This window comes from Notamacropus eugenii, chromosome 2 (assembly GCF_028372415.1).
Source record: "Notamacropus eugenii isolate mMacEug1 chromosome 2, mMacEug1.pri_v2, whole genome shotgun sequence".
Classification (NCBI taxonomy): Eukaryota; Metazoa; Chordata; class Mammalia; order Diprotodontia; family Macropodidae; genus Notamacropus; species Notamacropus eugenii.
The window spans coordinates 63,030,744-63,053,711 of NC_092873.1; the positions used below are offsets into that span (position 1 = coordinate 63,030,744).

At 43.1% G+C, this 22,968-nt stretch overlaps 1 protein-coding gene across 2 annotated transcripts in view; it reads left to right on the plus strand.

Annotated features, from left to right (window-relative positions):
* The window catches only part of IQCA1 (IQ motif containing with AAA domain 1), a 237,585-nt gene that overhangs the window by 194,862 nt on the left and 19,755 nt on the right, over nt 1-22,968 (plus strand). For both annotated transcript variants that reach the window (XM_072640671.1, XM_072640672.1), the window contains 2 exons: nt 3,682-3,881; nt 11,607-11,693. In XM_072640671.1, the coding sequence (XP_072496772.1) occupies nt 3,682-3,881; nt 11,607-11,693 (287 nt within the window). The remainder of the gene's footprint in view (nt 1-3,681; nt 3,882-11,606; nt 11,694-22,968) is intronic.

Below are 22,968 nucleotides of genomic sequence, written 5' to 3' on the forward strand. Positions count from 1 at the left end.
TTGGAGATGGTGGGATCTCCATCCCATGTGGCAAAGATGGCACTGACATCGAAGTCCCAGTCATGGCCAGCCCTGTCCTCTGACAACACTAATTTGAATGTGTCCTTGGTGAGAGGCAGTGTGGGGCAGTGGAAAGAGCATTCACTCTGGGTTCAAATTCTCTCTCTGTCACTAACTGTAGTCATCTTGGGTAAATTGCTTTTCCACTTGGGGTCTCCATTTAATACTCTTCTTTTCAATGAGGACGTGGGTCTAGGGGGCTTCCAAGGTCACTTGCAGCTCCAGATCTGTGAGCCTACAGCCTTTCAGTGAGAATTCCTTTAAATTCTTTTTCAAGTAAGATGAAAGCCATGGGCATGGTAAAGCATTTCCCTTTTGATTTGATCCTGGAGATGTTTTCCACAAAATGTCATTGACTTGACAAGGAACGTGGAATCTTCACTTTTTGTCCTCAGAAGCAAATGGAACTTTAGGTTAAAATAATAGTAATAGCGCATCCTCTCAGAGTCTCCATTGAAATACACTAATTGACAGGAAGTATGGGAACCCTGGACTAAACCACGAGTGTCTGCTGTCCAAGAGAGAAAGGCAGTTTTCACATTCTCGGTTCATGAAGGCAAAGTGGTGCCTGGTATTTTCAACTAGTTCTCATTTTATGTTTCTAATGTAGAAATAGTTTATGCAATCAAATGTGTATATAAGCAGACTTTAGGGTATCCAGATAAAGTTTCCTTGGCTGAAGATTTAATCCTGTAAATCCTTTAAACAAAGTCATTGGATCCTAGTGAGCTGAGAGACACTCAAGAATACACTTCTCATTAAAGCTGCCCATGGAAGGCCAGTCTAAGACTGGCCTTAGTGGCCCCAGGAGCCACAGAAATGGACTCTTGAAGTCCCTAGTGTATTTCAGTGCATAAAATATCTCCCTAGTACATCTCTGGAGCTGACCTGAGACCCCAGAAAAAAACTCATCAGAAAAAAATGTTGATTATAAAACCGTTCATGTATAACTAGTGGTACTATTCAATGGTCTGTGACTTTAAGAAATCTGCAGGACTTCTAAGCAAGATAAAATAAGAGTGGTCCAAGAATTTTTATGGATGGAAGTTGATCAACCACCAGAACCACATTACCCAAGCAATATATTAAAAACAACGCTTCTATCCTGCAGTGGGCCTGTGATCCCATCAATCAGTCATTACTCCAGTGAGGAAGATTGAGACTCATCCATCCAGCCCTTCTCATCCTATGCCACTTTTGCCCATGTCCTTTTAGGTGGGGTGTAAAGGAAGGGAAAAATCAACCCAAAAGGCTGGCATCTTTCCTTTAGGTCTCTTGATATTACACGGGCACCAGTGAACAATAGGGTCTGCCCATCTCTTTCCTCACTCTCACTATATGAATGGCCCATCTCTTACTAGCTACATTTCTTTCATAATGTTTCATAATGTCTTTGATGTCATATTGAATTGTGTGTGTGTGTGTCAGAGAGAGAGAGAGAGAGAGAGAGAGAGAGAGAGAGAGAGAGAGAGAGAGAGAGAGAGAGAGAGAGAGAGAAGAAGAAGAAGAAGAAGAAGAAGAAGAAGAAGAAGAAGAAGAAGAAGAAGAAGAAGAAGAAGAAGAAGAGAGGGAAGGAAAAGGGAGGGGAAAGGAGGAATCCATTGCTGGTTACTTACTGTATCCTCCATTGCTCTTGGAGTGGCCCACGGTTTAAGTTCTCCTGGGATAGTGGAATTAATTACTGAGATCCACCAGCTTTGTATTTATGTTATATATTACTATGAATAAAGAAAAGTCACCATTTGTACAGGGAACTCCCAGGTGAGAAAACTCCCTCCGCCTACACAGATCAGTTCCTTTCTTGTAACTTAAGAGTCTTAGAGAGTTGCTTAGAGCACCTAAAGGTCAAATAACTTGCCTAAGGTCACACATCTAGTATATGAGAAGTATAACTCAAGTGTACCTGCCTTCAAAGCTATTTTTCTATATACTTTACCAGGATAAATATTATTATATTATTGTCAAAATAGTAAGACCACCAGTCTGAATAACAAGATGGCATAGGGGAAATCAAGAAAACATTTCTGTTCAAGACCTTGTGTCGGTGCTCAGAGAATACAAAGAAAGTCCAGATAGAACCCCTGGCCTCAGTAAGCTTTCAATGAATTAGGCTAAGCATAAAAATAACTACAAATTAGAATATTAAAGTAGCATAAGGGGCCAGGGGACATCAGAGAAAGGAGCTGTGTTGAAGACAGTTTCTGAAACTGACCTCAGCATACCTTCAGATCAGAGGTCCTATAATAGCAAGGCAATGGAAAAGAAAATAAAGGTGATTTTTAAAGCTGCCTGCATCACCTTGGGCAGATCATTCAACACACCTAAACTTCAGTTTATCCTCCCAGAAATCTGGCTTAATTGGCCCCTGGAATTCCTTCTGGGTCTAGACCTATGATCCTTTCAGCGTAACAATCAAAGGTTTGCAGAACACTGTCCTTTTTTAAAAAAGTATTTAATATTTTATTTTCCCCAATTACACGTAAAACAAAACATTCATTTTTTAGAACATTTTTAGTTCCAAATTCTCCCTCTCCCTCCCTTCTTAACCTCCCCCCTTGGGGCAGCTAGGTGGTGCAGTGGATAGAGCACCAGTGCAGGAGTCAGGAGAACCTGAGTTCAAATCTCACCTCAGACACTTGACACTCACTAGCTGTGTTACCTTGGGCAAGTCACTTAACCCCAATTGCTTCATCCTGGGTCATCTCCAGTCATCCTAATGAAATCTGGTCACTGGATTAAGATGTCTCTGGAGGAGAGGTGAGGCTTGTGACACAGCCCTCCCTCACTCAAAACAAAGTCAAGTGCAAGTTGTGTCATCATTTCTCTGATGGCATGGTCTTCTTCGGCAGCAAAGGACAAAAACACACACACACACAGACACACACCTCCCCCCCCCCCCAACTTATTGACAAATCAAGCAATTGGATACAGGTTGTACATGGAGCACTGTCCTTGAAACAAACATGTTCCCATCCTTTCGCAGATGAGGAAACTTGAGACTCACAGAGGTGAAACCTCAGTAATATTCAAGGCAGGATTTGAACACAGATCTCATTCCTTAAACCCAGTCCTCTCTCTATTAGGTGATGCTGTATCCTGATCTCACCTTAGTATCAGTATCCTGTGGATGCTCACCACCTATGTACTATAATCCATTTTTAGTACTATACTTTTATTTTCATTCATTATTTAGGTTGAAAGTAGGGAAACAGCAGAGACTTAATACTTGTATTTTCATAATAGCAAGGTTCTGGCCCTGGAGTCAGAAGAAGTGCGTTCAAATTCTGCCTCTGACACTAAACACTTGTATGACCCTGAGCAAGTCATTTAACCTGTCTTGGCTCAGTTTTATATATCTATAATCCCCTTCCAGCTTGGAATCTATGATCCGGTTATCACAGAGATGTCCACTAGTCTTAGATTTCTACGTCTGGTGTCATCTGAATAGGGATCATGAACCCCACAGTCTGCAGGGGAAACTCTAGTTTGAAACAAGCATTGGGCAATGAATATGTGTGAGAGAAATGGGGCTCATGCCCTGGGATAATGGGCTGGGGAGCAAATCCAACTGAATCACTACTGACTTCTGCAACAAAATCTGAAACTTATGACCTCCCACAGGTTCTCAGACCGTGCATGAGAAGGCACCATTGGTGAAGACACTGCTGTTGGTGGGACCTTCTGGAGTGGGGAAGAAGATGCTGGTCCATGCCATCTGCACTGAGACTGGAGCCAACCTCTTTAATCTATCTCCCACCAACATTGCTGGGAAGTACCCTGGAAAGACTGGCCTCCAAATGATGATCCACATGGTTATGAAGGTATGTACTCAGGGAAATTGGACAGAGCTCCGCCATTTTCCTCATCAAAGTCCCAAGCAAAGTGTTTTACTTCCTTTCTACTGGATTCCCTCTGGCATGGGAATACACATTACCCTTAAGTGTCAGTGTTCTAGTCTTGTGAAAACCATATAGCTGAAGGAATGACCTGGGATTTATTAAAGAATGTACTATGTGTCAAGCACTGTGCTAACGGCCAGGGAAACCAAAGTCTTCTCTGTTCTGATGAGAGGAGACAACGTCAAAAAGACGGTTGATGGTCAAATTCATGGAAGACCAGGAGTCCGGATGGAATCTAGGCAGTGAAAGGACCTTGAGGGGTAATGGCAGGTCAGGTGGTTAATGAGGAAGATAATGAGTTCAGCAGGTTGGACTGCATTGAGGCTCTGGATTGTTTCCAATAAAGTGGAGGCCATTGCCTGAAGTATATTGATAGAGGGTTTTCTGAGACATAGTGTGGTTCAGTGCCCAGAGAAGCTGGCCTTGGATTCAGGTGGATGGAGTCCAGCTCTTGTCTCTCACCTGGACTAGCTACATGTCCACAGGCAGATCACAGAATCTCTTCCTCCCAGACCATAACTTGAGATTCTGAGGTCATATTCATATGGCACCTTAAGCTTTAAAAAGTGCTTTACATACAGTATTATCTCATTTGGTCCTCATGACAACTCAGTGAGGTTGGTGCTGTTATTATCCCCACTTTACAGATGAGGAAACTGAGACTGAGAGAGGTTAGATCATTGGACCACATAGCCAGTAAATGTCTGAGACAGAATTCAAACTAATCTCCCAGTGTCAAATCCAGTGCCTTATACACCCAGCTAGTGGCCTCTCTAAGTCCCTCACCCCTCCCCTTGGATTGGGCAGCAGAATATCCTGCATACAAGGTGACCCATGGCCCCTGTTCCCATCTTCAGTGCCTCTTTTTCTAGGACAGCTAGGAGTCATAAGAGCCAGAACACCTACCACCTAGAGGTGCTGGTGCCCTTTGCCAGCCAGGAGAGGGATCTGGGGAGACGGCCCTCTGGACTGAACTCTGCCTCCTATGGATTGTTGCGCAAACATGTTGGGTTTACTTTTTGGTCCATTCAAGCTTCCAGCTTCAGAAATCCACTGTGATCCAGTGAAGCCTGGGCAGGCACCCTCCCCCCCATCCCCAGGCCTCCCTGGAGGACAGCTGGTGGGCACAGGGCTCCTGCCCACTGTCCTTCCTGTCTTTCAGAACCAGCATCCTAACAGGTCACCTAGCTCCCGCGTTCCCCCAGAGCAGGACACCCAGCATCCTCACCAGCCAAGCGCCTGATTCGAAGAACGAAAGAGCCCTCTGCCGGCCACTGGAGCAAACTGCCCAGAACCACTCCCCACACCATTTCAATTAAGAATTAATTATGTCGAGTGCATTTAATTATCCATGGCCTCAAAGTACCCAGAGATAATTCACATAGAGGGCTTTTGAGCGACAAGCCGTCTGTTGGTGCTCTGAGAACAATGCGAATGAGCCCCAATGGAGGCTGGGCATCTCTTTTCCTTTGGTGGAAGGGCGTGGGGGAGAGGCCTAGGATTGGCAGCTTATATGGACAGGCCCCTGTCTAAGTGTAACTGATAGAAGCAGAAAAGTCCACTAAGTCTCAGAGAGACAGCATGAGGAGGGGCTGGATCAGAGATGCAATTTGATGTCTTGGGCTCTGGCTCTAGAGCAAGAGTTCTTTCCTTTGTACTGTGGTGCCCCTCCTAGATTCTTAGACTATAACCCATTCCCATCTCTAAATCTGATCCTGTTGAAAGAAAGAAGACCTCCTATCAAATCCCAGAATCCAAAGCATCATAGGACCACCTATGGAGACCTGGAGGAGACCCTAGAGGTCACTGAGTACAACCTCCTAACTTTACAGATGAGGAAACTGAGGCCCAGAGATATGGAGCCCCTTTCCCAGCATCACACAGCCAGTATCTGAGGCAGAATTTCAATCCAAGCCTTTCTGACTCCAAGTCCAGTGCTCCATCCTCTGAGCCAGGTTACCTCTCAGATTCTCTAGAAATCAGTGATATATGAGCAAAAGACCTTCTTCAAGTACCTTGAGCTCAACATGTAGAGGAAAGATGGACCCTAGTGTGAGGCTTAATTCATGTGAGTGCCTTGTGTGTGACTAATAAACCTGTTATTGATGTACAGAATCCAAGGGTAGGGCAGAGTTTGGGCCATGGCTTCCCAAGGGGCACATCTTCATTCTGTCAAAAAGTAGTTCTTAAACAGTACCTGTTGGCAAGGAAGGATGTTGAAGTCAAAGATGTGACCCTTTGACTCCCAATCTGTGATACCTCCAGAGCTTCATATCCTTGCTGGCAAAATAGAAATAAGGGCAGGATGACATAAGGTCAAGAGGGTCTGAAAGTTGTCGATCTATCAACAAACATTTATTGAGTACCTATGATGTGCTAAACCCTGGGGATACAAAGAGAAGCAAAAGAGAGGTCCTGCCTTCAAGGGGCTTATAATCTAATGGAAACTAAAATAAATAACCAAACCCACAGTGGTTATTAGTGACTAGATCTGTGTCAAACTGGGAAGAAAACCAATGGGGCTCTGTTAAATATTCTTATCAATGGTGTTGGTAAAGTCATAGATTGTTAGCTTATCCATTTCTGGATACTGAGGTCCAAAAAATATCAACCTAAATAAATAAAAAGGTCTAGAGATTTGAGTTCAAAAAATCATTTGCAGAAGGATACCAGAAGAGGGACACCTCAATGAACCTGGCAGACTCTCCAGTGGCCACCCAAATCTGATATCTGGGGGTCTTGTCTTGCTCAGAGGTAACCAGAAGAAAGGAGCACAGAATTCTAAGTTATGCCCCTGCTCCCATGCCCAGCTGATACTAAACACACCCGGCTTTCATTAAAGTTACTGTGAACAGCTAATCTTGTAGAAAAGAGAGAAGCCAGGCTCAGAAAGAGTCTGTTTTGTGCAGTTAGTAGTTAATGTATGAATCTTTGGGATCCATCCAACCCTTGAATGAAAGGAAAGCAAATGTGGATCCCAGATTCAGTTGTTTTTACAATGAATTTCCTTCCCCCTTTAGAGAAAGAAGCTGTTGCCAATTTTTTTCGACAGCAAGACAACTGAAAAGGCCTCTTTTAAGAGGGTCATAAATTTAGAGCTGCAAGAAACATCGGAGACCATCTAGTCCAATCCCTTCATTTGACAGAAAAAGAAACTGAGGCCCAGGGAAGTACAGAGACTTCTGTACACTAAGCTAGTGAGTGCCAGAGCCAAGATTCAAATCTTGGCCCTCTGGTTCCAAACATGAAGTCAAGAAGATTTGTATTCAGATCTCATTTCATTTGAATTCTCACATCCCACCTTACAAACTCTGTGACTCTCAGTGAGCCCTTTTCCCACTCTGGGGGCACTCAGTGTCCTTATCTGCAAAGTGACAGGGTCAGAATTGCTGACCCCAAAGGTCCCTTCTTGTGCTAAATCTCTAGTCCTGTGACTCCAAATCTCATGGTTTTTCTACCATGCCAAGCTTTCTCCAGGAGCTTTGGCCAGTCAAAGAGTGGTCCGTCGTGGGCCTTGTCTTGGAAAGGAGCAATCCAAGTGTTTCTGCCTAGTGACAGTTGACTTCCCTTAGTACTCCTCCAGCAGAGATCAAAGACCTAGAGAAATTGATAGAAAAGAAGATCTGGAAAGACCCTAAGAGGCCTCCAGACCCTGGAGCTATCTTGTTTCCCACTGTTCTTTTAGATGTCATCTAAGGGATATTTGCTGGGAGCTCTTTACAGAGCCTTCAGCCTTCAGCCACAGCCCGGCATGGTCGTGGGAGCAGGGATCTAACAAACCAAACAAACAAAGATCCTCCAGGAAACAAAGCCCTTTCCGCCCAGGGGATGGCTGAGAAGGGTTCACGCCTGGGCTTTTTCCCATTCAAGTCCTCTGGGAGGTCAAACCCCACCAGCAAGTAGCCCTGCCACTAGCTCAGCCTGCCTCCGACACTGGGACCAGGGAAGGAATTGTCCACTCCAAGAGAGTCTTTCCCAGGACCCAGCAAAGAAGGGAAATGAGAATCCATCCTCAAAATAACCAGAGTAAGCGGAACTCCAGTCATCATCAGCACACAATGGGCTAGCAAGAAGCCACTTGGATTTTTAAAAACAAAAATACTATAAGAGTTCATGAAACTGGGTCTGAAGTTCAACCCAAGTGAGACCCCCTAGCCTCCCAATTTCTAGACCATCCTCAGAAACTTTGAAAGAGGCAAAAAAGAAAGTAAATCACAAAGAAAGAAGCTTACTTAGCTCTGAAAGGCCTGGAGTGAGAGAACACAGGAGGCAGATTTGGACCATCCCTTGCCCACCCCATGCGTGGGAGGAGGCCCAGGGGCAGGAGTGTTGAGGATTTGGAGCAAAAAAGAGCTTACTTATTAGCTGATTGGTCCCTTCATTTAACAGCCAAGGAAACAAGTCCAAGGAGGCTGTGGGACAGAGGGATACAGGTGACAAGGAGCAGGTGTAGGGGGCTACACAATACAATGGACATGGTCACAATTCTGTCATCAAGAGGGCCTGTTTTCAAAGCCCAACTCTGTTATTTCCTGCCTGTGTGATGTTGGACAGGTCATCATCCCTGGGCCTCAGTTTCCTCATTTGTAAAATGAGGCAGGTAGATTAGGTGACCTCTAGCTAAATCCATGATCCTGGGATGTAAGCTATTCCTCCTGTCCAGGCCTCAGTTTCCAATAAGAGGGTGACAGATCTCCCCCATTCCAAAAGCAAGCTGTCACGTATTCATTCAATTAAGTTAATTCAACTTTAGCTCCACAATATTCTTCCTAATGTCCTCCTAATACAGAATTGGCTGTCTTTCCTCTCTGAGGACACAATATTCCTCATCATGCTCTCCCAATTCTAACAAGTGACCATCCTTCAAAGTAATATACATCCTACACATGTTTAACTTGTACCTTTATGTTAAATTCAAGAAAATGGAGACCAGGTGGTTAAGTGATTTGTCACACATCTCCTTGTACTGGGATGAGCCTTGGATCTCAAATTCAAAGACCTGGGTTCAAATCTAGGCTGTTCCTTTCTGCCTATATGCTCATTGCCAAGTCATTGATGCTCCCTGGGTCTCTCTTTGCTCATCTGTAAAGTGAGGGCCTCTAAGATCGCTTCCAGCTTTAAACGTATGAGCTGATGGCCTCCTTCCTAAATCCTCATCCTCAAACAACCTATAATTGTGCAAAAACATTCATCTTTCCTCCAGGAGTTAAATATTAAGATGAATTACCCCGTTTTCCCCTCCACTATCAATCGAAAAAACATTTTCTGAATTAAGAATGGGAAAAGAGCTGTATTTTGAGCCAGAGGACCTGGCTACAGCCCCAGCTCTGCTCTTTACAAGCTGTTTAATGTTTGGTAAATCTCTCCCCTGCCCCCACCCTCAGAATGAAGGTGTTGTTGGACCAGATGATCTCCAAGCCCAGCCCTGTTCAGTTCTAAATCCAATGATCTCATGTCTAGGCGGGCTTAGCAAAAACATCTTAGGTACAACTTAAACTTGTTGCCACTTAGATTGCATTCAGGGGCTCTTTTTTTTAATCCAGTGATCTAAACTTGGGCCCCTGAGAGGTCCCAGGGCTGACCATCATGCCAAAATGAGCTCCGAGTGTGGGCCAAAATAAAGCAACATAATCCGGGTACCAGGCAGAAATAAATGGAGCATGTCTGGGAACAGAGTGAGATCCCCCGACCCCCCAGCTTGCTCTCCTCTGGCTACTCCGTGTTATTATGAGCAAGATTGTTGAATTGACGGGTCATTGTCTCTTCAGACACTTATAGGCGGTGTGGGCTGGATGAGCCTCCAGCTAGCAAGTCCCACCTGCACAGCATCTGCACCACATTAATGGCCAGTGAAGATATGTTCCTATGTCCAATTCTTTTCCCAGCCCCTTCTTGTCTCCCACGTACAGCACACAGCAGGGGACACAGACATCCTAGCTCCACACCCAGGGGCTTTGCCACCATCTCCTTCTGAAACCAGAGCTCAAGCTTTCCATTTGTTTCAGGCAAACCAAAAAGTTTAGATGGATGGATAGATAGAAAGATATAGATAGATAGATAGATAGATAGATAGATAGATAGATAGATAGATAGATAGATAGATAGATGATAGATAGATGGAGAGAGAAACATATAGATATAGATATATCTATATATATAGATGTATATATGTATGTATGTATGTGTATGATGTCATGGCTCCCACTGCACTTGATTACGTTTAATGAGGGAGACTGCAGTCAAGATGGTGTCTTTGCCACACAAAGCCCCAAGATGCTGAAAAAAGAGAAAGGGAGAGAAAAGCCTGCATGTGGTCATTATTTTTACTGGAATTATAAATCACCAAGCAACACTTAGCCAAGGACCTCCATTAAACCTCATCCAAGTCCAGAGGCACCCACACAGTCTCTCCAGCAGGGTTCAAGTCAGCAAAGAAAAGCCTGGCTGCACAGGGAATATAAAGTCTTGGACCTCTGTATGCTGAAGAAGGCAGTGTTTCTTTCTGTGAGGGAACAAACCTGAATAAACTTGAGGACTAAAATGAGAATGTAATTAATATTGGAGGGGGAGCCTCAATGTCCCATTCATCTCTAGCTGGAAGCACTGAGTCTAGGAGGCTATGAGGTTGGGGCTCCAGAGAAGCAGGGACTGACCCCTCTGAGCAGGATTTCTAAGTCTTTAATGACATTTGCAGGAAAGAGGAAGTACAGCTATGAGGCAAAGCCTTGTGTGGCCTTGCTACCCTTCTTAGACACAATGTCCCATAAAGTTTCTGGACAGGATCACGAATGAAGGTCCTTGTCTGAATCAGGTGGTCTCTGAGTGTGGAGGTTGTTTCCAGAAGGCAGTGGGGCTCACTAATGAGAGTCTGGGGGCAAAGGATTCCACTGTAAATGTCAACTGTGCTACTTACTTCCTGATGACCTTTAGCAAGTCATCTGACTTAGAACATCAAGCCCAATCCCTTCATTTTACAAATGAGGAAACTGAGTCCCAGAATGGGTGGATAAATGATATCTCCAAGGTCACACAGCCAGGGAGTGTTTAAATCCAGCTGTCCCTGACTGCAAGGCTAGCACTCTCTCCTCTGCAACTTTTTAGGGGTTTGGCATAGATGACTTCTAAGAACCCTTTCAACCCTGCATCTCTGAAGTTGGTGCCTGTTGATTGTAAGTCTCCAATTGTCCTTTGGCTTCCGTTCTCCTAGAAAACGAGAAAGGATTGATCAAGATGGTAGCTCTGGATGTATGATCCTATGAGCTTGAATCACAAAACCTCCCTGAATCTCTGTCTCTTCCTCTGTAAAATCAGTGAGTTTGAGAGGATGACCTTGAAAGTCCCTCCCTTCCAGGTTAAAGTCTGTGACCCTATGACTTTCTTCTTATCATGCTCTAAACAAGCCAATGAGGCAATAAGCACTTATCAGGTACTCACTGTATGCTGAGTCCTTCCCTAATCACTGGGGTTTTTGAGCATATGACAACTGGCTCAGTTACACACAGTCCTAATACTGTCCCAGAAAATCCCTCACAGTCTAGAATAGGGTGTTCACATGTTCTCCTCTTCATTTAGCATCAAATGTGTGTCTAAGAAGGGAAAACCAGAAACAAACACTTCCAGTGAATGTATTTCCTTCTTCTTTTTTAGGTGGCTCGGATGCTACAACCATCAGTGGTCTGGATTGGAGAAACTGAAAAAACCTTCTACAAAAAAGTTCCAAAAATTGAAAAGGAGGTGATGGTCTGCTCCTAATTACTTTCTCAATCCCCAACGAGATCTCAAGTACTGTATGCACCTCTGTCAGGGTCTGGGGTAGGGGTAGAATCTGGGGGTAACAACATCTCAGGAGGAAGCCTAGCTGGGTTTCAGACAAATCACAAGAATCTAGGGTCATGGGAGAGCAACCTGAACCTGATACCATGGAAAGAATCCTGCATGTAGAGTCACATGACCTGGGTTGAAGCCTCTGTCACTGTATGACCTTGGGTGAGTCTCTTCTCTCTGGCCTCTGCTTTCTCCTCTGCCAAATGAAAGGGTTAGACTAGAGCTAATAATAGCTAGCATTTATAACTTGCCTTAAGGTCTGCAAAGTGCTGAACAAATGGCAGCTCATTGGATGACCTCTAAGATCCCTTCTAGCCCTAAATCCTTGATTGTGCGATCTAAAGAACCCAGGGGGAAATGAAGCCCAGGGGGGAAGGGGTGACCAAGTGGAAGCCGAAGGTCTTTGGAGAGCTCTCTGATGGGCTTGAGGAAAAGAGCAGCAAGTCAGCATTTATTAGGAGGAGGGCGTTATTTTGTTAGTAATAATAAACCGCGTAATCCCTGGCCCTGGGAACAAAGACCCTCCATTCCCCAGGCCCTGTCTGCAGGGGCACCTCCAGGGAGCCTCGCTTCTATTGCTTCCTTCCTCCTTTTCTCTCCTTTTGCAGCCCCCCATGGTCCCTGTAACTTCCCCCTGCCAATCACCAGTACATTTCCCACAAGTTGAGAAGGGTTTTTTTGTTATTTTTTTAAAGGCAGCTCCCCATGATTGCCATTCTACATCAATTTGCACCACAGCAAATAGTGGTTAGCTGGGAATTTCTGATTAAATTCATGAGGGTTTTAATCACTGTGTGCTCTTATGTTTTATACATCACTTTGAGCAGGTAGGGATGATTTGGATAAAGAAAGAAAGAGCCATCCTTTCTTCTCCTAAATGATCACTGATTGCCCTGTCATTTCAGAAACTGTTTAGAAGCCTCGTTTATTACTTGACATGGGAATGGCAATTGGCTCCCTCTCGTGGCTGAGTGCTCTGTTAAAGGGAGCTCATCCTTGTGTTTCTGAAATGCTTCGAACAACAATGATCAGAGAAATTAATCAATCAACAAGCATGGCACCTTCTGTGTGCCAGGCGCTCTCCTAGGTGCTGAGCACTCCAGAAAAATTTGGTGGCAGATTTTAGCCATTTTACTCATCTGCATACAGGAAAGGTTTTAATGTTTCCGTGAAAAGAAGGCTGCTGCTATTTCACTCACCAGGTCAGGAACCTAGAGTGAGAAGACCTGGGTTTTAATGGTGGCTCTTCTATTCATCACTTAACAACTCTGTACCTCAATTTGCTCTTCCTTAGAAATGAAAGGTTTGGACTTGGTGACCTGCTTGGTGTCTTCCAGTTCTATAGCTGTGATCCTATGATAGGTGAATTCAAAATATTTAAAGGACTGTCCTATTGAGGAAAGGTTTAACATGTTTCTCTTGGCTCCAAAGGGCATAACTGTGATCAATGGGTGGTGTGCTGGGTATTACACTGGACTTTGAGTTAGGAAGGTTTGAGTTCAAATCCAGCCTCAAACACTTAACTATAATGCTGGGAAAGTCATTTAATTAATCTACTTTAATTTCCTCATCTATAAAATAAGAGTAATAATAGGACCCACCTTGCAGAGTGGTTGTGAGGATCAAATGAGATACTATATGTAAAGTGTTTTGTAAAACTCCAAGGCATATGTAACTGCCAAGTCTTATTATGATCATTGAGGAGAAGTAGAAAACAAGACAATTTATTGATTGTCAGAAAAATCTTCCTAATAATGAGAGCTGTCCCAGGGAGGAATGGGCTGCAATCAGGAAAGGCTGAGTTCTCCTTCATTGGTGTTCTTCCAGCAGTAGCTGCCTGGCCACCTGTTAGGGATGCTGTGGAAGGGATTCCTGTTGGGGTATAGGTTGGACTGGAGGCCCCAGAGGTCCCTCCCTGCTCTGTGATTTGGGAACTCAGTCCCCCTTCTCATTCTTGGAGTTGTGCTGTTACTCCACCCTCCCCTTCTGGGAGCTAGTCAGTGGTTGTCATATGCCAAATACTGTAAGCCAATCTGTGCCTGCATTTTACACCCCATTACACTCTGTGACTTCATCTACCAAAAGCCATCCCAACATCACAGCTTCTGTGTGCCATGCAGCAAGAGGACAGCTGCACTGGCCATCATCATCATCATCATCATCATAGGAAGCTAATGGCACTAAAGCAAATTGGAATTGCCTTGTGAAGGCTCACCCTCATTAGCAGTCAGCCACACTCACATGGCTGGGCCAAGTCTCGGGCAATGACTTGAGAAGTTGCCCAGAAGTAGTGATAAGGAGGATGAAGGGGATATCAACCAAGTGTATCAACCTGCCTGTAGCCTCATAAATAATGCATGGCTCCAATCAAAATCGGGAAGAGCCTAAGTACAGGAGGAACACCAATTGAATCCATGTTTCATTTCTGTTCCCTTACTAATGGGAACATTCACACACACATACACACACACACACACACACACACACACACACACACACACACACACACCGTTAAAAAGACTGACTCTTGACAGTTGACCAGTAGCAGTGTAAATGACTCAAAAGATTCATATAGCATCCTGAGTGGAGGGAGAAGGAAAGTTCATCATACCAGCCAACCTTAGTCAAAGTCCTTATGGTGATTTTGTGTTATGGTCACCATCCACATGTCTCTAGAATCTGTGATCTTGTTAGAAAGGTAGATAAATGTATGGCTAGATAGATAGATAGATAGATAGATAGATAGATAGATAGATAGATAGATAGATAGATAGATAGATAGATGGATGGATGGATGGATGGATGGATGGATGGATGGATGGATGGATGGATGGATGGATGGATGGATGGATGGATGGATGGATAGATAGATAGATAGATAGATAGATAGATAGATAGATAGATAGATAGATAGATAGATAGATAGATATTTAAGGAATCCACAAGCTCTCTCTGAAAAAGTCAGAATAGTTTCCATTAACAAATGGACCACTGAGGTAAACATGATATGCTGTTGGAAGTCTGACACAGACCCCACAGTCAGCTACATCTGCTTATTGTGGGGGCAGATTCTAGGACACGAGACTTATCTGGAAAAGTCTCAGCTAGTCCATTGGTGATGCTAAGAGGTACCTACAGCATTGAGGTTGCATCTGAACCACAGGCCCTTAAATTGATTTGATTTCCTTATAGGCTGGGCATGAAATAGTAGAAAGGATGAAAGATTTGACATCATGGATTCAAATCCCTAAAACTTCTTCTGACCTTGGGTGAGACACTGCTTCCTCAGTTTCCACATTTGTAAAATGGAGGAGTTTGGCTAGACCACACTTCCAGTTCTAAATATATGTCCCAGGACTTCAAGCTTCCTGAATTTCTGGAGTTGAGTGAACGCTAGGCAGGCTTACCCTTAGGAGAATTAGGGTCCAAGGACCTTAAATTCTTTTTTCAGGGGAATTCCGTGGTGTTAGAGACAGAATGGAGATCAATTGTCCCATAGTGGCTGATGGTATGATACAGTGAGTGGGTAAAACACGTGACTGGGAAACACTAGATCTGAGTTCAAATCTCAGTTCTGCCACTTCCTATTAGTGTGACTTTTGGCAAATGACTTGGTTTAGACTCTCTGACCATTAATGTCTCTTTCAGCTCCAGATCTTGGCTCTCAAGTGGGATTCACATCTTAGAATTAAAAACTCTTTGGCACCTTGGAGAGCATTTAATCCAACCCTCTCATTTTACAGATGAGGAGAGCAAGACTCAGAGGGAGAAAGCAACCATGCCACTATCAGCCAGCTAGTCAATGCCAGAGCTAGGAGTAGGAGCTGGAGTCTCCTTTCTACAATGTCTCAGTGTGTCAGCCTGTCAAACATTAGAAATGAGTGCAGCAAGAAGTCCTTTCTGTTGCATTCAGAAAGCATTCAGAGCTTGGTTTAATCACAACTTCAGGGTTGTCCAAATTAATATAACATGGAGCTGCAAAGTTGAATTCCTATCTAGTTTCACTGTCTCTTTAAGACCAAGACTGGGAGGATAAGCTATCGCTTCTTTGTTGACAGTGGGTCAGGTGCCACCTCAAATCCTACCTACCAAGTGCTTTACAAGTATAAAATTAGTGTTGTTTGCGTTATTTAATTTATTCGAATAAAAATGAATGAGCCAATTACATTATAATGTAATCCAAGAGATCGGCTGAAAAGGTAACCAATGATTGCTCTGTGGGGGTACTCATTTCTTTCTGCTGAAAAATAGCAGAAATTACATTAGAGCATCTTGGTAAATGAGTCACTCTCACCTTTCCGAGCCCTGCTGTGGCTGCAGTGGAAGCCTAGTTGTTGTGCTGGGAGGGACTAAGCCTGTCTTCACCAGTGCATCACCAACAAGTCTTTAGCTTCTGGGGGGTTCAATTTCTCCACCTAGAATTAAGGGCCAGTGCTTTGTTCTTGGAGGCTCTTGATTCCTGCTTAAGTGACCCATGCACAGTGAAGGAGCTTATGACTGATTTTGTCCTCCCAAGACTAGGCTCTGGGTTCTCACTCTATAAAGCAGACAAAGTTTCAAATTGATATGCTTCCAAATCATAGTAAAAATATTCACATGGAAGGCAATCAAACAAAATCAGTCAGAAATGAAGGTTTATAAGGGTCATTAAGCAACAAATGCCAAAGTGTGGGATCTTACTAACCAAAGAAACTTGACAATATTTCTCTCTGCTCCCACAGCCACCACTCCATTTCAGGGCCTCACTGACTCTCACCTGGACCATTGCAGCAGATTTCTGGTTGACTCTCCCCTGCTCCAATCTATCCTCTCTACTCAGCTGCCAAAGTCATTTTGCTAAAACATCAGTCTCACTCTGTTGTCTCCCGATTCAACAGGGCCCATGGCTCCTTCTTGCTTCCAGGATCTGTTTGGTAGTCACAACCCTTCTCTTACCTTTCAAGTCTACCTATATGCTACTTCCCCCATTCACCCCATGATCCAGCTCTACCAGACTACTTGCTAGTACTCATTTACAATATGCCAGCTCCCATCTCACTGGCTATTCCCCAGGCCTATTAGTTGCTCTGGCTTTCTCCAGACTTAACTCAAAACCTACCTTCTGCAGGAAAGTTTTCCTTCTCTCCCTCTTCCTTTACCTGATCCAGCTTTTTATCATTGGATATATCTTGTATGTACCCATTTACATGTTGTCTTACTCATTAGGGTGTGACTTCATTAAAGCAGGGGCTGTTTTAACTTTTCTTTGTATCCCAACACTTAGTGTGTTGCCCGGCACACAGTAGGCACTTAATAAATGCCTTGACTGATTGCATTATAAAACAACATAGGTTCCTGGTAATCATACCATGGAAAACAAAACTGACACCCGCCATTCCTAAAAGTACCAGAAGTGAGCTTAGAATCTCCAGTGGAAAGAGACTTGGATTTAAATTCAGAGGAGCAGAGTTCCTATCCCTGCAAGCTCAAATGTCACCTGCTTCTCACTGGGCTTCAGTGTCCTGATCTATAAAATGAGGCTGGGTTTGGTGGCCCCAACTTCTAGAACCAGATGAATACTCCCAAACTGTCCACCTCACAGGATCCATATGTAGACCTGCTAATATTCCTGAAGGAGTTTTTAGGTGTATTCATAGGAGTTAGCTTTTTTGTTGCTTCCTGGTATACACATTTGGATGGGTTGACTGCTTCTAGAATCTGAGCAATGAACTTTCACTGAAAGAGGTCAATGAAGATAAATGTTGTAGACTGCACCTAGAAGGTACCTCCACAAAGTTATAGAGGCTCCACACTTATAAAGCTGATATAATGGAAAACTGACCTTTTAAATGTAAAAGTGGAAATTCATTGAGTAAATCAACCACCAAACTACCCCACCCCACTTAAAGTAACTAACAAAGTGCTACTCCCTGATACCTTTACCAAGGGGGAACACCTCTATGGAATCACTCAACTAAAGGCTTAGACCAGGTGCAAAAAGTCCTTGAAAGCCATTGGATGAAATGGGTTGATGTGACACAGGAAGTACATTCAGACTGGTCAAAGAGACTTGGCTATGCCCTTTGGGGTGGTCTGCTAGGATGGAGCTGAGTGAACTGCAAGATTTCTGTTAGCTCAGTGGCAGAAATCTCCAGTCAAGCCCCTGAAAAGGAATCCCTTGGGAGAGAGGAGAGGAGAGTGTGTTAGCCTCCTACCCCACTCCTCAGACTCTCTAGCCCAGAGGAAGACCCTGGGAACTTTAGATGGACTAAAGATTTGGCGTTTTCACTGGTGTCCTCAGGACAACAATGGCTGGTGGCAGTGTCTACACTGGGAGCCAAGAACATGTACAGTATACTATGTGTTTATAAAGCTATTAATGAATCATAGCTCATAGAACTGAAAGACACCTCAGAGATGTTCCAGGCCTACTCCTTCATTTGATAAGTGCATAAAGCTGAAAGAACTTACCCAAGGCCATAAGATCATAGACCTAAGACTGAATGGTACCTTGGAAACCATCTGGTCCAGCCCTTCATTTTGCAGCAAGGAAACTGAAGTCCAGAGAGATTCAGTAACTTGTCTGAGGTCACACAGGTGGTAAGTGGCAAAGGAAGAATTTGAACCATTCATCACTTATGTAATTTTTTTCATCTCATTTTTATTTTATTTTTAGATGTAAACAGAAAAAGTCAACTTATTTTTTTAATTTTGAGTTCCAAATTCTTTCTTCCCCTCACCCCAAGCACTTTGACATGTATCATTTTTATAACTTCAAAACTAGAAGGTACCTTAAATATACTCTGGTCTGATCCCCTCATTTCTGAAATGAAGGATCATGACATAATATAAGCCTCTTGAGGGCAGCTATCTCTGATTAATTCCAAATATGGGGCATAGAAATGTTGGATGAGGACCCCAAGCACACTGCAGGAGCATATGTTCTGTTCTCCTGGGTACATGGCAAAAAGAAAATGAAAGTTTTATCACTCTATCCATTTACCCTTTCTTCCTTCTTCTCTCTTGTATTATTCTCCTATTTTTCATTACCACTCTTTGCTTCAACTCAGCATGTGTACTAAGTGCCTACTGTGTGCAATACAGTGCAACACAGCAGAGAGGGAGCTCAACTTGGAGTCCAGAAGACTTGGGTTCAAGTCCCAGCTCTGACATGTACTGACTGTGACTCTGGACAAGTCAATTTACCTCTCATTTCCCCAAACAACTATCAGATATTCTAGAAAAGGTGTGAAAAATGCACTGGGAGAGGGAGTTTACTTATCAGGTGACCTTATATTGATGAAATCACATCTCTGGTCCCACCCACCACCACCACCAAAAAAACCCTGTAAATTGCAATGATAGTTGGTGGGGATATAGAGAGTCCAGATACATATGCTGGCCACAGTGAATTTACATTCTATTACAAGAGGAGGGCCTCAGAATTGCTGGGTGCCCTTAGGGGCTGGTCTTGATCTCCTTGGGGTAGAACACACCACCTTGGGTGGGGGTATCATCAAAAACTGGGGTCCAAACCCTAATGACAGGAGTGACAATTTTGACCACATGAAGATCTGCCTTCACCTGGCCTAGCCAGATCTCAATAACAACCTCCTGACCTATCAATAAACTTTGGTCTCATTAGGAAAATCCCACTTAGAATGGGATTTCATGGCTCTTGGCCTTTAAGGCCACCTGAGATGCGCCCAACCCTATTGGCAGGGTTACCATGAATACCACCTGGCTGGGTCCAAGGACAATGCTGACTCTAGTTACCGTGATATCAATGATGAGGGCAGCAAATGTCCCAGAAGGGCTTTGCCATCCACACCCTACATTACTGGACCATTTATCTGTGTATAGCATGCACAGAAGGTTGCCTTAGCAAGGACTTTGGCAGGTGACCAGTCCAGTCCATACTCAAAGTAGAATACCAGCTACCACATAGCAAACAAACTTTGAGACTTCTGGGAGTCAAGATGGTGGAGTAAGCAGTAAATTGCCATGACTCTCCAGTGTTCACCTCCACACAAATATGAGATAACACCCCAAAACAAATCCCGGAACAGCAGAACCAGTAAAAAGATGGGATGAAACAATCTTCTAGCCCAAGAAACTTTGAAGATCTGTCTCACTTGGGCAAAGGGGGAGCACAGTTCAGGACAAGAAGTGTCCCAGTAAGCCCCACCTCAGTAAACCAATGGAAGATCCTGAACCCCAGTGTAGTAAATCAAGCAAACACAAACACCAGGAACCTCAAGTGCCTCAGTATAGCCAGAGGAACAGGCAGACTCCAGCTCCAAGAACCACCACATGCTTCAACATAGCCCTGGGCAAACAGGCAGCTGCCAGCAGTCAGACCACCATTTACTTTAATTAGGCCTGAGGAAACAGAAATGCTCCATTGGCCTCAGCACATGCCAGACCCCAACACTAGGACACCCACTCAGAAGCAGGTGATGTGCCACACCCCTACAGCCTTCAGCAACACCAGCCACCCCCCAGCACAGCACCACACTTGAGGGGCCCCCATGGGTCTCAGGGCACCATCAGTGCAGTACCAGGTAAACAACCAGGACCAACAGTCTCTGGCATAAGAAGCCTGAAGCAGTGCCCCTCCCATCCCAGGTGCAGAGCTCAAATTTAAAAGAAAAGACCAAAAAATATAAACAAAAACACAACAAAGAAAAAGAATCTGACCATAGAAAGTTAATATTGTGACAAGGAAGATCAAGACACAAAAACAGCTATGGGAAAAGCCCCAACGAAAAATGTGAAGTGGTCTCATGCCCAGAAAGAACTCATGGAAGAGCTCAAAAAGGAGCTAAAAATCATGTAAGAGGGGTAGAAGGAAAAACTGCGAAAAGAAATGAGAGTGATGCAAGAAATTTATGAAAAAAAAGAGTAAACAGCTTGGATAAAGACAACTACTTAAAAGTAGAATTGGCCAAATGGGAAAAGAAATACAAAAGTTAACTCAGGAAAGCAACTCTTTAAAAGTTAGAATTTGGAATGGAAGCTAATGACTATGAGACATCAAGAATCAATCAAACAAATTCAAAAGAATGAATGAAAAAGAAACTGTAAATACCTCATTGGAAAACAACTGGTCTGGAAAACAGATCCAGGACAGACAATTAGACTGCCTGAAAGCCATAATCAAAAGGAAGACTTGGACAGCATTTCTAAAGAAATTATCAAGGAAAACTGCCCTATATCTTAGAACTAGAGGGTAAAATATGCATTGAAAGAATCCACTGATCACCTCAGGATAGATATCCCAAAATAAAAATTCCAAGGAACATGATAACCAAATTTCAGAACCATCAGGTCAAGGGAAAATACTGCAAGTGGCCATAAAAAAAAAAAAAAACCAATTCAAATATCAGGGAGCCACAATCAGAATTGCACAAGACTTGGCAGCAGGCAACATTAACAGGTCAGAGGTCATGGAACATGATATTCCAGAAAGCAAAGGAGCTAAGACTACAACCAAGAATCACCTACCCATTGAAATTAAGCATAATACTTCAAGGGTGAAAATGGTCTTTCAATGAAATAGAGGGATTTCAAGCTTTCGTAAAGTGAAGACCAGAAGTGAACAAACAACTTAAATCCAATACCCAGACCCAAGAGAAGCCTAAAAAGGGAAAAGGTGCAAAGAAAACATAAAGGATTCAGTGGAGTTGAGTTGTTTACATTCCTACATGGGAAGATGATAGTTAAAATTCTTAAAAATTGAAGCAGTACTAGTATAGCTAAAAAGAATATACATAGAGGATAGGAGTATAAGGTGAGTTTGAAGGAATGACACAACAAAATTAAGGGAAAAGCAAGAAGAGCACACTGCATATAGAAGGAATGGGGTAAAATATTTCATATGATGAGGTTCAAAAAACCTATTGCAGTGAAGGGAAAGGGGAGGGTGGATTATGGGCATCCCTTAAATGTTATTCTCATATTGGCTCAAAGAGGGAATAATATACACAATCAATTGAATATAGAAATCTATCTTACTCAACAGGAAAGTGGGAGGGGAAGAAATTAAGTAACAAGTCGATGAGGACTGATGGAAGAGAAGGCAGACAGGAAGAAGCAGTAGACAGAAGCAAAACACTGTTGAGGAAGGAAAGGGTGAAAGGAGAGAGAGGATAGGGGAAAAAATAAGATGGAAGAAAATTCACAGTTAGTAATCATAACTGTGAATGGGAATGGGATGAACTCTCCCATAAAAAAGAATCACATAGCAGAGAGGATCAAAAAACAGAATCATACAATATGTTGTCTACAAGAAACATACTTGAAGAAAAAGACACACAGAGTAAAGGTAAGGGGCTGGAGCAGAATCTATTGTGTTTCAGCTGAAGTTAAAAAAAAAAAAGCAGGTGTAGTAATTCTGATCTTAGACAAAACAAAAGCAAAAAGTAGACCTAATTTAAAGAGATAAGGAAGGAGACTACATCTTGCTAAAAGGTACTATAGACAATGAAGTAATATCAATACTAAACATATATGCACCATGTGGTATAGCATCCAAATTCTTAAAGGAGACAAAAACAGATGGAAAAATTGGAAAACAATAGGGCACAAACTAGGTATAAACCAACATCTCAAACCATATACCAAGATAAGGCCAAAAAGGGTACATGATTTAGACATAAAAGGTGACACCGTAAGAAAATTAGAAGAGCAAGGAATAGTTTACCTGTCAGATCAGTGGAGAAGGGAAGACTTTATGACCAAACAAGAGACAGCGAGCATTACAAAATGTAAATTAAAAAGCTTTTGAACAAATTCAATGCAATCAGGCTTAGAAGGAAAGCAAAAAGCTAGGAAACAATCTTCACAGCAGGTTTCTCTGATAAAGGTCTCATTTCTTAAATATATAGAGAGCTGAGTCAAATTTATAAGGACACAAACCATTCGCCATTGATAAATGGTCAAAGGATGTGAACAAGCAGTTTTCAGATGAAGAAATTGAAGCCATATATGGGTATATAAAGAAGTGCTCTAAATCACGTTTGATTAGAGAAATTCAAATTAAAACAACTCTAAAGTACAATCTCACATTGGCTAATATGACAAAAAATGAAAATGATAATGTTGGAGGGGATGGGGGAAAATTGTGACACCGATGTACTGTTTGTTGGTGGAGTTGTGTATTGATCCAACCACTCTGCAGAGCAAATTGGAACTATGGCCAAAG